The following is a 16521-nucleotide window of genomic DNA, read 5'->3' as shown; positions in this document are numbered from 1 at the left end:
TACACACACACACACACACACACACATATATATATATATATATATATATATATATATATATATTTTTTTTTTACAGATCAGTAAAGTATCGGCATCGGCTGATACCTCACATCCAAATATCGGAAGACAAATAATGGTAATATTGCAAAACTAATTTTAATCCAAGGGTGCACTTTATAATTTATCCCCGATGCCGATGCCATTTTGATGCTGTATCGGTACTGATACGTGCAACGCGAATATGTAACTGCGGATTGTTTATGTTAGATATAAATAATTGTAATGTTTGCTAACAGTAGAAGAAACAAGAACATTTGGGAAATATTTTTGGCCAAAAATGAAAAGCAATAAGGTGAATTTAACATAGGGCCTAGAGGATGTCATGTGAAGATTGGACCCAGTCTGTAAGTGTGACACCTGTGGTTTTGCAACTTAGACCATGAATCAGATATCATACGCTAATGCAATGACGGAACATTTTTGATACTCACCAAGCCCTTATACGGCCCTTTCGTCTTGTGACGTGTCCGCATATACTGATTCCCAATCTGCATTTGTTGTCAATATAAGCGGCGGACATTTGAAATTGAGGCTCATTCATCTTTTGGCACACACCTGCCTTTTTTCTCAAATCATGACTACTTTCAAGATCAACGTAATTTTCTTGCTGGCGGCCTTTTTTGCAGCATCCCTTGTACGTTCTAAAGATATGCTGCCGAGGACTATTAAGGAATTAGCAATAGCAATTAACACATCTAGTCTAGAGGTAAATTGTGCGGTAAAGTCACATTGGCAATGTATATTTATACCGTATTGACATTTTTGCCTTTAAAGTTGCAGGATGTAAAGGTACAAAGTCCAAATCCCACCCCTTGCAAGGTAAGTTTGAAATGGTAGTAATGTGATTTTTTTTTTTACCTGGATGTGAGATTGACAATGGAAATGATTTTTTTTTAAAGAAGTTCTTTTGTGAAGCTGAAAAAGCTTTGACAAATTTTACTCATGTGAAACTGTTGAAACTTGTGCATCACCTGAAAGAGTACAATAAGAAGGTAAAATAGTACTATTAATATTCATTTTCATTTTTCTATTCACCTGTCATACTAAAAATCATACTTTTTGCTATTATTGCCTTCCAGACAGGAGTTTCAAAATGCCACCTGAGGAAGGATGAAAAATCTAAACTACCCAAATTGTTGGAGAACATCATATGGTGCTCAAAACTGATAGTGTCTCACTGATCCGAGTGTTAATTGTTCACAATTTTTATGACAAAGTTTAAATTATCTTGCCATATTCATCGTGAATTATATTTATTTTTCTGCATCCCTGTTGAAGAGATCCATTTTTGTATTTAATAAATTATATTTGGACAACTGCATTTTTAAAATCAACATCCAGATTTATTTATTTTTTAAATTGCATTATGTTATCAGAAAAATTTAGTTGTTTAAACTGTGAATGATCTTTAATGCTAACATGATGTAGTTGCACAAGTGTGTATATAAGCTCCAGATGTGGTTGTGTTCATTATCAAGATGGTCGCAATCTTTTATATCATTAATACAAAGCGAAGGCAACATGAATATGAGGTAAACGTGTAAAATAATTTAATAAATAAAACATCCTGGGTGAATGTAAACATTCGACATAAATCATGATATACAGTCAAATAAAAACCGGATTGCCTCCACTATGAAAGAAGCAAGTTACATTAAAAAAATGACCTTCACAGAGCCTCATACAAGTGCATTATACTAAGGCATCCAGTAAATATGGTAAGTTCTGATAATATAGCTGTCACTTTTCAAAATAAAAGACGCACGAGTGGCACTAATGAGAGCGGGCTAGCATGCACTCTCCCAAAGTTTATGACCTGACGCTAAAGGGTAGAAATCGCACTTTCACTTAAATATTAATGACTACTTAGCTCTTATCAGAGTAGAAGCATTTCGCCTTCATTTCCAAAAATGTTGTTACATGGAAGGATCGTTATCACCATAAATTACTGCATTTAGTTTTTAACCAGTGGAATAGAAAAAGCCGTGAATACATCTAGCAGAACATACAAATCCAATTATACCATTCATGTATTTGCGCATCTTTTACTTGGAGTTCCTTCAACTGTTCTTTTTCAGGGACAAACTAATTGTTGAACTACTTATATTTCATTTCTGACTTACTTGAAAGTATACACAGTAGTACTACAAAATGGCAAAAGATTGTACATGACTTAAGCCATAATTGAAGTATCACATTTTGATTGTAAATATACTCATAACACTGAAAGCAGTGTTGGTAACCTCTCATTATCATATCTGGTAACTTTAGCGTATTTAATTGTATTAACCATTTCAGGGACAGTGGTCACTACAGCAATTAATTAGGGTTAGATAACTACTAAGGGATTAATAAGGAAACTTGAACATTAGTCTTTTTTTTTCAATATTAATCTTTTTAATATTAATATTTTTAACTTTTTTGTGCCAGGCATCTAATCTATTTGAACTGAGAGGGGCGATAAAACATTTAATTATTCGCCCTTCACAGACAAAATAAAATCAATTCGCCATCGATGGGAGGCAATGAGTAAAGGATTAAAAAAAAGTAGTAATTCCTGCATGACAGGGTTAGTTCATCCAATCATTTTCCAAGACAATTATCCCCACAAGGGTCGCAGGGGTATTGTTTTTTTGCTGTCATTTCAAACTCCAAGACTCATTTGCCGAATATATTTTAACTCATAATACTATTTGACTAATAAATCACTTGCATCCTCTTTCATGCGGATTCAATAACTAAATGCAGCATTTCGACAGTAGCAGAGCCAACTCCAGTTAGCATTCTTGTATAATCACTCTGTTACAGAAAAACAAATACATCCATGCCAAGTAAGAAGAGCTCCATAACCGAGCTACTAGCGACTGAAGTGCCTTTCAACGATACAGCAAATGTGAAGCTTGACATCCTAGTGAATAAGACTTCGATCAGCTAATGGGTGCGTCACATTTACAACTGTTCCTGATATACAGTGTACTCAGATCATCTTTTAAATAAGGATAAACAGTTAATTCAACCAAATACTTCTTCATTCCACCGCTACGTCCTCATTCCAGGGGGGACTCGGCGGCCGCTTCTGCTTTTGCTGATCTTTTCCTGTGAGGGGACGATAGCACAAAATTGTTAGCGCCACAGCAGGAAGACCATTTCTCAAAACACCATATTAAATCCTGATATTGGCCCCGTAGTGCAAATGTTTCACCTTCTAAATTGTGCGGACGTGACAGGGACATTGCTGTGTGCAGTTCACATTTAGTCTGTTAAGAAAGTGTCTCAAAACCTATCACCGAGGTTACCTTTTTACTTTACTTTGTACTTTATACTTTTTACATTAATGTTTTTACAACTTTCTTTGTTCTGTTAGCCTGGGTTCTTTCTGCTACTTCTTTTTTGGAACCATTCAGCCATGCCTACGCCGTCATATACATGGGACTAGCTGTTACAATACGCAGCAGAAGGAGCAACAGCTCAATGCCGCTGGAAATTCGGAGCTGGACAAAAGTGCCGGGAGAAGAAGTGACGCTTCAGGCCAACCATTCCATCATGGGATAAGATGGAAGAGCTGTCGGCGCTTACCAGGCCGGAAACGGAGTCGAGGGGTTCTACTCTGCTACTGTTGATTCTTCAGCTCCAGACTACTGAGGAACTGTGTGTATAAGCTTGGAAGAGTGACTCTGCATATTCTCTACCTCAGTCACAGTCTGCAGCCATCTTGTGGAAGACTTCCTGTGTGTGGTTCCAGTTTTATCCAACTCTACAACGTCTTTTTCTTGAGTCTGTATCCATTTTTGCTACCGCAACCAAGATGGCGCCGCTCAATTGGCAGCCGGTGGCGGTAGCTCCGTCCGCTCTTGCTCGTTTTGTGTTTCGGTCTTAATGATTTGATTTGGTGATTCTTAATGATCACCATATACTTTGCTTTGCTTTGTACTTTGTGCTTTTGCTTTGTTGTTCTGTGGCCTTTGCGACTGTATTGTCTAACTTGTAACTATGTGTAACTATGCCTTTCCTGTATCTGCATTCTCACCTTCTTGCGACTGTCACAATGAAATTTCCCGAATACGGGATGAATAAAGTTATCCAATCCAAGCCAATATGCGCACTCAAGATTGCTCACTCTGACCTGCAAAAACTTTTTTTTGCCTTTGTTGTGTATTCCACAGTTCTCTCATTTATGCTAAATAATGTCAGAAAAAAAAGCACTTTTTGTGGCCGTGTGTCATGCGGGACATATTTCTCAATTTTGCCCCCAAGTTACTAATCTAATCTGAACAGCAGGGGATTAATTCATGATACACTTAAAACGGGAAAAAAAGTCTGTGGAATGCTCTTAAATCGTTGGCATTATTCCATACACTAGTGAAAGGACAAATTATGGTAATAAAGAAACAGCATAAACGCAGATTAGCATAGAGTGGCAGTGTTATCAGCGGTAGTTTCTGAGAACGAAAACTAAGATGAGACGTTTCCCTTCATACAGACACTCGGGTTGGAAAGTAAAATTGAAAAAAATGTCTTTTTAAATTTAAATTTACTCCTATTAGACGTTGCAGACTAAAGACTTTACCTGCGACCAGTCTTGGGCCGACCACTCTTGCTACTTTTGGAGGTTTTGGGCCTCTCTAGTTTCATCAGTGACTGTTGCATGCTCTCCTCTGTGTAGGCCAAATAGACATAAGACAGGTCTACCTCAAAAGCCTGTAGAATGAGAGCATAAAAGGAGTGTTGAGATGTTTGAAGACAAAAACATCTAAAATAGCAACTGGAGTGGGACAAAAATAGCAGAACAAGCTTACATCTTTTTCCTTTTTGCCTGGAGCAGGTGTCTGTTTTCGCATATTGTTGCCAGTGAAGGCGACACATTTCTGACACAAGAAAGCAACGCATATTAGACAAAAACCTTGACATTCGCTAAACAAGTACGCTTATATAAACAACCCAACTTAATTAAGATTTAGAAAACAGTGAAACAAAGTACAACCCAAATTCCAATGAAATTGGGACATTAAATAAAAAAAGAGACAGATCTGGCCATGTTAGTACTTGGAAGTCTAACACAGAATGTGGCTTGCCATAATCGTGCTCAAATAAGCAGGATATTTATTTATTTATTTATTTCTCTCTCAATGAGTGTCCCCCTTACAGTGTAAATCGAAACCTTACCAGCTGCCACTCTCCAATGTCTTCATTCCAGTGCACGTAATTTTCAATCATCTCCTGAAAAAGGGAAAAAAATAATCATTGAATGTTTCACAACTAGATTGGAGCCATGTGGTACTGATAATGTGCTCCAAAACCCTTAGTCTAGAATCAGAGAAACAACTTTAAAGTCAAAATAACAAAGAAAACCATGCTCTCTAACCTAATTGGACAAGGCCTGAGCATGCAATATACTGTATTCATATTATGATGGTGGTCATCATTAAAAAAATAAAAATCCAGAACTATTTTGATAGTAGGGTAGATCGTTTTTTTTTTTAAAGCTTTTAGCTTATACAAACAAATCGTAGCCACTTAAGTTCAGACCTGGTATTCTGGAGGAATAAAGTTGTCTATGATCAACATTTGGAGACGCAACTCCCGGCTCAGTTGTCGAATGTTCTCCAAGAGGCCTTCGATCTCTCGGTGATGCTCTTGTTGCAAATCTGCCAACTGAAGTGTGAAACAAATAGATTTGGATGAAATATTGAAGACCAATAGGGAAAATTGTCCTGAATACATTCATGCCAGTGTTACCAACCTCTGATTTGGCAGCTATCAACATGGTCCACACTTTTTTCAGTTTCTTGGTCTTCCCTTGTGCCTCCTCTTGAAGACTTGTGTACTTCTCCTCAATGTCCAGGCGCTCTTGCTGGGTTTTTTTGACACGCATATATTAGATGCATAAACTAATGAACATTTACATTGCTGTAGTCTTTAGTAGGTAGAGTGTGATGGAGACTATTCCGAAGTAATCATTCCTTCACATATAAACTTCGAAATAGAGCTTCCCTTTTGAAAATTTTCCATGCAACACTTACCTCTTTCACCTCCAGCTCCTTCCGAAGGTGCTCGGCCCTCTGCCTTCGTTCTTCCAACTCACTGTTGGATTCATCCAGAAGCTTCTCCTGCTCCTCAGCTTTGGCTAGAAGGTCGACACCGCCTACAATCACCTTCTTCTCCAAGGCTGACAGTTTCTCACGCAGAAGGTGATGCTCCTGCCTAAGAGTCAAAATATGTCAGTTCCACAGCACAAATTAAATCTAAACTAGGCTACGGTAGAATATAGAGGAGTGTCTTCATTATTATTGCAGCATGTATTAAAAAAGTTTGTTAGGCTCCATGCTAATGTGCCATTAAAAAAAGGATACAAATCTTTTTGAATATGTGTTTAATCTTTGTTTGTTAGGTCGACTCACTGTGCTTTTAAAAGATCTTTCTCCCTCTTCTCCAGTTCGGCTTTTACCCTGTTCCTTTCCTCTTCCTCCATATCCAGCTTTGTCTCCAAAGCTTTTCGCTCCTCATCAATCTTGGCCTGCATCTCCACCATCTTTTCTGGGGAAATTTTTTTCTTGCCTGAAGGTAAGACATCCATTCATAAAAATGATGATCTTCTATATTGTTAGTTCAATATGGTTAAAATGTGATTGGACTTTAAATATATCCATACATTAAAGCCTTTTAAATATGTAATACGAAGGCATAAAGAATGAGTGCGAAGATGGACAAATTCAACATTAATAGTGATAAGAAACAAACTACTTGGAAATAACGCTAAAATGAAAACTGACTCTTCTCCATAAAACAAATTATTTACAATAGAAAGAGAAAAAAAACAAATATTCCAACACCGACCTCTTTCTCCTTGAAGGAAGAGGTGTGGTAAAAAGCCAATAGCAGAAGAAGAAAGAGAAATGAGACAAACAGTATGACTGTTAGACTGAAACACCGTAACAGCAAAGACATTGTACAAGAAATAACAAACGTATCAGAACTATAAGAACAAATCAATGAAACGATGACTGTATAAAATAGATATAGAATCATTTATAACCGAGCCATGAACTCCATTGGGGAGTAAATAAGAATCACGTCACTCATTAATAGTGGTTAGAAGCAATCGACTGGGAAATAAACTCTTTAAATAAATGCTAACCCTTCTCCAAAATACAAAATATTTGCAACAGGAAGATGGAAAAAAACAAATATTCTAACACCAACCTCTTTCTCCTTGAAGGAGGAGGTGCGGTAAAAAGCCAATGGCAGACAGAGAAGAAAGAGAAATGAGACATACAGTATGACTGTTAGACTGAAACACAGCAAAGACATTGTACAAGAAATAACAAAACAGAAGACAAGTGCAAGGACATATCAATGAAACGATGACTGTGAAGGCCCTCAAATTGAAGAAGAAGATTATAACCAAGTCAGGAACTCGATTCAGGGATTAAATTTGAATCACTTTGCTCATTAATAGCAATATAGTTTGTCCAAAAGGACAAGAAAATATAAATACGGTACATGTAAAGCATTTCGCATCACTAACATTTCTGTTTCTTACCTCTTCGTCGCCTGCGTACTTGTCCAGTCTCCCCTCCTTCTTCATCTGCGTCATCTATCTCGTCTGACCCGCTGCCCTCCGAACCGGAGATTTCCTCACCTGATACGCCATAGAACAAATCAATAATGTCGCACGCCAAAGACCACTGAAGAAAAGGGTGGGGAACCATTGTTACCTTCTTCAAGTTTCTTCTTCAGATCCTCAATCTCCTTCTGAAACTTGCGCAGGAGAGCTTCCTTGGGGTCTTCATTGATTCTGGCTTTGTTCTTGATGTTTTTGGCTCTGTTAGCATAGCGCAGGGTACTGATGGTCTCATCGTAGTTATAGTCAGCGGGCCCGATATTTGCACACTGCCAAGTACGAATTTCAGCATATTAAAACCTGACAAATTCCTGGAAAGTGACTCGCTAATAATATTCCACACTTGGAAATTTACCATCAACGTCTTCGAGTTCCCGCCGAGTGAATCCTGCAGTAGACGGGTTAGTTTGGAGTTCCTGTATGGCACATGGGTGCTCTTGCCGTCTACTAGAGCAGAGATAACGTTTCCGAGCGTAGAGAGTGACAGATTGATCTTTGTTGCTTCCTTGAGGCGCTGTCCCGTGGCCCCTGTTTTACCCTGTCTTTCGGAACCCTATGAGGGAGAAGAAATTGTAAGGCAAGACGCCATGACCCCATGATGACAATAATCTTAACTGAACTAATATTTTACATACCGCAAGATCAACCAGATGCAGTTTTCCCATTCGCACGTGCTGGTTTCCATCCACACCCTTCTCACTACACTCGATGGTGATGGTGAAGATGGCGTGCGATCTGGAGCTGTGCTCATTCATATTTGTAGAACCGACAGAGCCTGACAAAGAAATACAGAATACCAGAGTTAGGCTCAAACAATTATATTATTTTTTATTATTATTAATCTACGTTAATTAAAGCCTCTTTCTGGTCAATTCAAAATTCGCGAGTTGGATTGCCTACAACACTACACTATTATGGATATTTACAGCCAGTGTGCCAACAATGTTAGAATTTGAGGTTGTTGAATCTCTTCTTACGGTTTTTGTTTCCCAAAGTCATGATCCTGTCCATGTCATCCGCATTGTTCGCCACATACCCAGATAGATCTTTGATATATACACCAACGTCAGGTCTTTCCTTGACCTATAATGGGGGACAAGTGCAACCAGATTAAATTTATTGGAGCCCATTCTAGATAATGCAGTTTGAAAAATGACTGGCTTCAACCACTCTTTTTAAAAATAAACCACTTTTTTTGATAAAATAGAATGGGTAACAGATTGAATACCTCCAATCTTTGTGTCTGGTCCTTAGCCAACAAGTCACGCACTTCTTCATTATAAATCTCAAGGTATGATACATGAACCAAAAACCTGCAGAAGGGTAGGAAAGACAGAATATGATACTAATCCATTTTTTTCCCATATTACAAGTTGCTCAGTTGTTATTTCCATTCCACTCGCATTAAATGTGTGGATTAAAAGGTAAAAACTGTTTTCAACCACAGCATGTTTGTGGTTGTAACATCTACATTTCATATCGCATAAATAATGCAACAATGAACTTTGTAAAGTAATAACATGAATGAAAGAAATAAAATCCTCAAATTTGGGGATAATCATATCTACATACCTAGTGTCCCCCTCTGATTTGGCAATGTGACCAAAAATATGAGCAAAAGAATTTGGGATTATCCCACGTAGCTCTGGGACTGCTCGTACGCCTTCCATCGTGAAGGTCTTCCCAGTTCCAGTTTGTCCATAGGCAAAGATGGTGCCTGAGACAGAACAGAAAAATCTAAACACAAACCCCTAAGATGGCTTTTTAAAGCAAAAAGTGTGCATGACAAAACTGCTTTGATAGCAATGACTTTAAATGCAAATGAGTATGCAGAAAAAGTTAGTATTGAATGTGGGAGGAAACTACCATACCCTGAACATATATCATCTTGAAACTGGTAATTTAGACCCCCTTCAAACTATTTTTGGGATGCTCTTCAGTTCATTTTTTGCTCTTTATTTTTCTTTATTTCCAAAACATACATATATAGTACTGTATATATACACTTGGGGTGGGCTGGCAGATGAGTGGTTAGCACGTCCGCCTCACAGTTCTGGGGTCGAGAGTTCGATCCCTGTTGGGTCCTCACTGTGTGGAGCTTGCCTGTACCTCCCAGCTACTCAAGTTTCCTCCCGCAATCCAAAAACATGGTTGGTAGGCTGGTTGAACACTCTAAATTGCCCCTAGGTATGAGTGTGAGCATGAATGGTTGTCCGTCTCCTTGTGCCCTGCGATTGGCTGGCCACCAATTCAGGGTGTCCCCCGCCTGGTGGGCAAAGTCAGCTGGGTTGGGCTCCAGCACCCCCCACGCCCCTTGTGGGAATAAGTGGTTTAGAGCATGAATATACACTCGGGCTATTTTTCATGGCTGGTGCAGGAGGGGTACACAATGAAGGGGGCATTACCATTGTATCCTGCTAGGACCGAGTCAACGATGGGCCGGGCTGTGAGGTTGTAAACATCCAGTTGTTTGCTTTCCGGTCCAAACACAGTGTCAAAGGTGAATGTTTTGGGCGGCTCATGTTGGGTTTCCAGCTTGTTGACCGTGATAGTGCCCCGATTCTCGTCCACGGTGACGGCCTGCTTGTGGCACATCGCCTTCTCTTTTTGGTTCAGTGGACGGCATCGCACCACCACCTTGACATTATCGCACACCTCCGGCTTTTCAAGCTTATTGCTCTGAAAGACATCACGATCGGTCATTGCGCGAACACAAACCTCACTCAAAACGGGAGAAATTGACGAGTGGACATTTGATAGAAATCCATTGGCAACGCGCAGGTAGCAAGTGATCTCAGTAATGTGGGGTTAATAAGCATTTTTCTGTCCATCGTATTATGAAATACAATCCCAAAAAGAAAATCACAATGTCAAGGATAAATTGAAAGATAGATCCAACCAGTGACTATGCAATCGTCGACTCAGACAACGTGTCACAAAGGACAGTGTACGCTTACCTCAAACTCTGGTTTAAGGCGGGTATGCTAACAAGCTAACCGGTTAGCATCACATCACTGGGATCAGAGGAAAAGGGAGGAACCCTTAGCCAACAAAATACCAAATACAAACGACTTACCGGCATAGTAAAACCGCGGGGATGTACTTAGAGTATGCACGCAATTACTGGTAATCGTGCGGTCGAGTTGGTTAGACATCAGACTGTTTATTCAAAGAATTTAAATGCCATCGGAGAATCCAGACTGGCAGACAGCATCACGTTCGGGAGCTTGGCGGAAACTGTCTGCGCATGCGTCACCTGTCCGGAATTTCTAAAATTAAAAAAAATTAAAAAATAAAAGAAAAAACTACAGGTGTTATTGTGGTACTTTATTTTGTGTCTCTTCCAGAGTAAAAAATAGGAGTGAAAATTAAAATTTGTTAGAGCCTCTTAATGTGTGTGTGTGTGTTGCTGCAGAATGCAAGGCGAGTAAATTGATAAAAAGGCCAGTTTCAATTATACTCAAAAGGTAAAATATGATCAAGTCTGAGATGAAAAGTTTACTGTAAATTCAGTTATTTCAGTCCTCATGGCTGTACACGACAAATTCACCACTCTAACCATGGGAACAAAACACAAATGTGTTCGATTGTTAAGCTACATGTCAATATTCATAATTTTCATTTTAGTGACATTTCAAGTGGATTGAAAAATCCTAAATTAGATCACACTCAACTAATTTCTCCTCATAGTACATCTCAGCTATAAGAGCCACACAAAAATTGGACTATTAAGTAGGTCAAAATATATATAATTCACGTTCTTTTGGAGTAAAGTATTTCCTTTTTGTTCCCTGCGTTGCTTTAGTTCCACTCATTCAACCCACTTTAATCAAGGCGTGATTCTTAGTTATATTAGGTAGTTTATTGACCTAACATTTATTTACACATCATTAAACAGAGTATTTTCTGTGCAGCTTTAGACAAAGGCACTCACCTATGTTGTATGTAACATGGGCAGAATAATAAAGACAGATATTTGGTCGGGTTGTGTGCAAATTCTCAGTACATACATGCTCTAAAGAAACAAAATATGTCTCAACAGATTTCAATAGGTGGTAAAAAATAGACTCCATCATGGCATTTTTTTTCTGGCAGTTTCAACTACTGGATCGTAGAAAATATATAAATCCCCCAAAAGTCAAGTGAGCCTCTCCAGAGCGTGAAGAATACTACTGTAATACAGGCCCGTTTCGCCGCTGATCTCCTGCGTGATAAGGATGCGGCCGTCAGGTCGAGGTCTGTGGACCAGGACCAGTTCTCCTGGAAGAAGACTGAGTTCAGAGTCTGTCTGGGCTAGATGTGTTGAAGTCACTCTGTGTCTGAAGAGGGACAAACAGTAAACCTTTGTGTGCACAATCTTTGCTCAATGTTTTTATTTTTCAAATTCTAAAAGTACCTGGTGGGGCTGAATTGGGGTGAAAGGGCCGAAAGCGATGGCTGCAACAACATTGGTTTGGAGTTTGTGTTTAGGTCCGTTTCAAAGCCCTTTCTGAGAGTTGTTGCTTTTCCCTCTCTGAGAATGATCCCAGGTCCATCTCTTCCCAAAGTGAGTGATGGTGCCCATACTTCTAGTTTGGGGGGCGCTGGGGTGAAATTGGATGGAATCTGGCTTCCTGAAGACCAGGAGGACGTTCTAAGCCGCGGGGGTGGAGGCTCTTCATCTGTTAGGAAACGCACTGACTTGGCGGGCTAAAAAAAAGGACGTTGGAAAGATGCTATGTTAGTTATAAATACTCATGTTTTTAAACCTACAGTTTCATTTTTATATCTGCCATTATGCCAAAATGACATTTCTTTTAATCCTGACAAGGCACTCATTTAACTTGTTGGTTGCTATTGACGTCCAATACATTTTGGTTGGGGGGGCATTTGAATTGAATTGAATGCCTTTTATTGCGATTGTACAAGTATAATAACATTTAAAGCTTTCCCATGAAGTGCACACATTAATAATCAATCACCCTTAATGGCCATTGCATTGAAATATGAAGATTAACAGGCGGTCCTCGCAGATGAAATTAATTAGCTATCGTCGTCAATGGCATGCAACAAGTTAAATGTGAATATTGCGCCCTACACATAATGAAATGTTCATTTCTTTTTAAATTATCAGGTCCCAAATATAGGCACTTTCCCAATAAAGGGCTCATTTGAGCATTATTTTTACCTTGTCTGTAGTGCTCTTGTGTGAATCAGGTCTGACGAGTATTGAGTGAGGGCCACTGGACGGATGCCGCTCGTGCGGATAATAACCCACTGCCTCATATGAGGATGTGAAGTCCCTCTCTTTTGAAATGTGTGCAGCAGAGAGCGCTGTTGACTCGCTCATCCACCCTACTGGTTTCCCAGGATTGGCTGAAATTCCAGTGTTTTTCTTTCTCAGGAGGGCGGGCGAGAAGCCGGAAGCCTGAACTTGAGCAAAGTGCTCCGAGTTGGACGGTACATTCAAATTGGATGAATGGTTGAAAGGATTGGAAACTGTTCAAAAAAAAAGTATTCAAACAAATTAGGATACATAATTTTGCCATGATACTCAAATGAAGGAATGGATTGATTATTCGTTCACCTCGGGGCGGGTTAAAGAATCGCCGTACGGTCTCCCAACCTGGCGAGCTGCCGTGGAAGGATGATTTTGCGGGGCCTGTGGATGACATTGCGTGCTGTGCTCCATTTGGCACATGTGGCACCTGTCCTGCTGAGTACAGCACTCCATCAGTATTTACCCTATCAGGAGCAAAGACCCCAGTGGGACTCCTGGCAACGGCGTTCTTCTTAGCCGCCGTCGCGTTGTGCTGCGACGACGAGCTCGCTGCTTTCGTCTCCAGGAGTCTGGCAGACGTCCTGCGTCGAGGCATAGTAGGATAACGTTCACATCAAGTATTCCCCAGGATCCTTTACATAACTCTCAGCATCAGATACATTTTTTTGCATTTGACATTTTGAATGATTAAACATTGCTGCCCACACAAATGTACTGCATTTGAATCCAAGCATCCTTTGGATGACGCATACTGCCGTCAGGGATCGTGGCCTTTCACCTGAGAACGGGAGTGATGTAGTTGCTGGGCAGGATGCCGACTTTGCCCGTTCGGAGTGACAACCCACGCAACCAGCCTTCTTTGAACTTCCCGTACACTCCCACCATCTCGCCTTTCCTCAGCTCCAGCTCTTCGAGGCGTTGTGGTTTATAAGAATACAGCACGGCACACCTAAGGATTAGATTAGATTAGAATTTTATTTCATCCCGTATTCGGGAAATGTCTTGCTTGCAATAGCAAGACAGACACAAGACACACAAGACATTGTAGACCTAGGTAAAAAACTGGAGCCACACACAGGAAGTCCACAAGGTGGGGACCTTCTAAAGACCGAGACTAAGGTTAGGGAGTGAGGTATGTAGCCCACGTTACTATAAAACCAGACAGCAGACGTGGTTCTGTTATGTCCTCACTTCATTTCATCCAGTTCGCCATATTAATGTGATGAAATGAGTTTGAATATTCAACGTAAGCAGTTACTTAAGTTGAGTCAATTTAACAACTTAAGTTTGAATGACTTCCAGGATGTTTGGTTTTGATTTTACAGAGTACAATTGTGGGGTTAAAGGTTTTATGATGGTGACATTTTGACAATCGCAGTAGTCATTCAAACCGAGTGTGCTTGATGTTAAGCCATACCACTGCATACATTTTTAATGAAGGACTCACACATTGATTGAGAGGTGCTGCGTGTTGGAGTTTTTGCTGTCAGCAGAGGTGGAAGAAAGTTGGGGGTTTGACAGCGCCATGGAGATCTTGGGTGGAACTTCGTTGGCCATCTTCTCACTCTGTAACAAAAAGGGAGGTTAAATGATCAACTCGGACGGAATAGTTGAATTTTATAGGGCACACAGAGGATAATAGACAAAGTACTAGAGGACACATCTAATCCTATATCATAACAAACGGTACATTGTGTACAGCTAATAATTTTAATGACATCCTATGCAAGAGGGTATAAAAAATGCTTCTTGATAAAATTTGAGGTATTTTTTGCTTTGTAAAACTGTAGTAGTCAAAAATTAAATGATATAACCTCATGAATTAGCTCAACGTAAATGGTTTGGGGAGCCCAATTGCAAAGATTCATTTTGGGTAAGTTAAATACAGTAATTAAAAAAAAAAGTAACAAAATACCATTTATATGCTGGAATTTGCAGATTTTACTTCTATGTTTAACTTACTTGTTTATATATATCTGTTGTGGATATTGCAGTGGATGAATACATTCAGTTAAAAAGTAATGTAGTACTGAATAAAAACTCATTGAGAAAAGAGGTCACAGAACTGAAAATTAACTTTATATTTGGGTTAAAAAGACTTGCGAGCTCCGATAGTGATGTCTTCTTCTATTAACATAAAACAGGACTCAACCTACTTTATCATACATTCAACTGCCCTCCATTTTTACTGAGCTTTTCGTGCTTCTTTAAGGACCCAGTGATTGCCTTTTGACTTTGTTGGTCTCTTTAACGTTGAAAAAATAATAAATACAGATTTTTAATGCACAAGACAGTGGTAGAAACGCCTTATTTAAGTGGAATTAGTCATAGTAAAATGTGGCAGCCTGCAAACCTTTGATTCGACGCCTGTGATTTACACTGAGAGAGATATGGCTAGATATTTCAATCTTATAATCCAAATATTTTCTTTGTAAGCCCATATCTCTGGAACAGTTTCAGCCAAAGCTTCAACGTAATATTAGCAAATTCAAAATGTTTTATTCAGGTCTCGCACTAGACCTGATTTAGTGGCGAAGCAATACCTTCCATTTTGCTGAAAATCTGCACAGTTTAGGATTCGTTTCATTTGATCCAGTCCAACTGCAAAATAATATTCCATATCACAGCACCAGTGCGAGCCTGATGCTATTTAAAGCAGAACTGGTGGTTAAAGAATTAATAGTGGTCGACGAAGCAAGGAGTTCCTTTTAAAGTAGGTGCCTGCATCCCGAGGCTTTGTTGCATTAGGCTGCAATACATATACACTTGCATTCAACGCAAGCTATAATTAACAACAAGGTATTGCTATGACCTAAAAGTCACTTTTAAGAAGCAGAGCTGCAAGGCACACATGTAAAAAAAGAAAATACAAAGTGGATCGAGTATGTCCTGAAGACATTCGGGCTTTCAGAGCTGAAGGATGTAAATCTCCCTGCCATATGTCTTTGTGATTTACAGGAGCAATGATATCTTTACAAGAAAGAGCGTTGAATGTAAACAAGTTCCTGGCGTAATGAGTGTAATTAATCATTTTTCGACAGCATCGACACCTTGTAAGTAATACAGCAATATAAAAGCACGACACTGCATTCTTCAAGTATTTAATTATTGAAGTCTTTTCACTTCTCCGTGTCCATTTTCTATTCTGAGTCTGTTTTATCAGATACAAGGGGGCCGTCCCACTCAAGAAGCAGTCACGCAATTGCTGCGTGCAATGACCCAGCGGTGGCTAAGAATATATTCACAAGGGGGCTATATATGGAACTTATAAATCTGGGATGGACAGCCTTATTTTCAATATGAGGCCGATGTGGCCTTTGTAAAGTTTTGGGAGGATTATTTTAAATTCATGAAAATCTAGGCTACATAACTCAAACATCTTTACAATATAGTATATTTTTTGTGTTTTACGAAGGCTTTGGGGGCATGGTAAACACTGGATTTATTTGTTTTTATGACCTCTGCCAGTGATGGTGGTTATTTATGTGCTTTTGTATGTTTGTATGCTTGTGTTGAGGATAAGGAAAAATATATGAGTTTTATTCAACTTGCAGAATATGATTGTTATATATCAAGGGTG

At 39.3% G+C, this 16521-nt stretch overlaps 2 protein-coding genes across 3 annotated transcripts in view; both read right to left on the bottom strand.

Moving 5' to 3' along the window:
- Window positions 1-1586: 1586 nt before the first annotated feature.
- On the bottom strand, window positions 1587-10919 carry LOC144082221 (kinesin-like protein KIF3A). Its single transcript, XM_077609209.1, has 17 exons — window positions 10758-10919; window positions 10087-10360; window positions 9254-9398; window positions 8910-8994; window positions 8659-8764; window positions 8317-8456; window positions 8037-8234; window positions 7776-7950; window positions 7601-7699; window positions 6459-6615; window positions 6081-6261; window positions 5801-5911; window positions 5587-5712; window positions 5224-5277; window positions 4857-4925; window positions 4628-4758; window positions 1587-3156 (listed from the first exon to the last, which is right to left on the bottom strand). Exons 1-17 carry the CDS (start codon window positions 10761-10763, stop codon window positions 3108-3110), a joined length of 2106 nt encoding a protein of 701 aa, XP_077465335.1. The 5' UTR covers window positions 10764-10919; the 3' UTR covers window positions 1587-3107.
- A 74-nt stretch (window positions 10920-10993) lies between these two features.
- Window positions 10994-16521, bottom strand: part of LOC144082220 (E3 ubiquitin-protein ligase SH3RF2-like) — an 18316-nt gene continuing 12788 nt past the window's right edge. For both annotated transcript variants that reach the window (XM_077609208.1, XM_077609206.1), the window contains 6 exons: window positions 14389-14507; window positions 13720-13890; window positions 13248-13522; window positions 12849-13159; window positions 12078-12370; window positions 10994-12000 (listed from right to left, as the gene is read on the bottom strand). In XM_077609208.1, coding sequence (XP_077465334.1) covers window positions 11820-12000; window positions 12078-12370; window positions 12849-13159; window positions 13248-13522; window positions 13720-13890; window positions 14389-14507 — 1350 coding nt within the window. In that variant the 3' untranslated portion in view covers window positions 10994-11819. The remainder of the gene's footprint in view (window positions 12001-12077; window positions 12371-12848; window positions 13160-13247; window positions 13523-13719; window positions 13891-14388; window positions 14508-16521) is intronic.

The sequence above is a fragment of the Stigmatopora argus genome, chromosome 9 (genome assembly GCF_051989625.1).
Source record: "Stigmatopora argus isolate UIUO_Sarg chromosome 9, RoL_Sarg_1.0, whole genome shotgun sequence".
Taxonomy (NCBI): Eukaryota; Metazoa; Chordata; class Actinopteri; order Syngnathiformes; family Syngnathidae; genus Stigmatopora; species Stigmatopora argus.
Note: the sequence above shows the minus strand (reverse complement) of the source record. Positions and strands in the feature narration are given on the sequence as shown.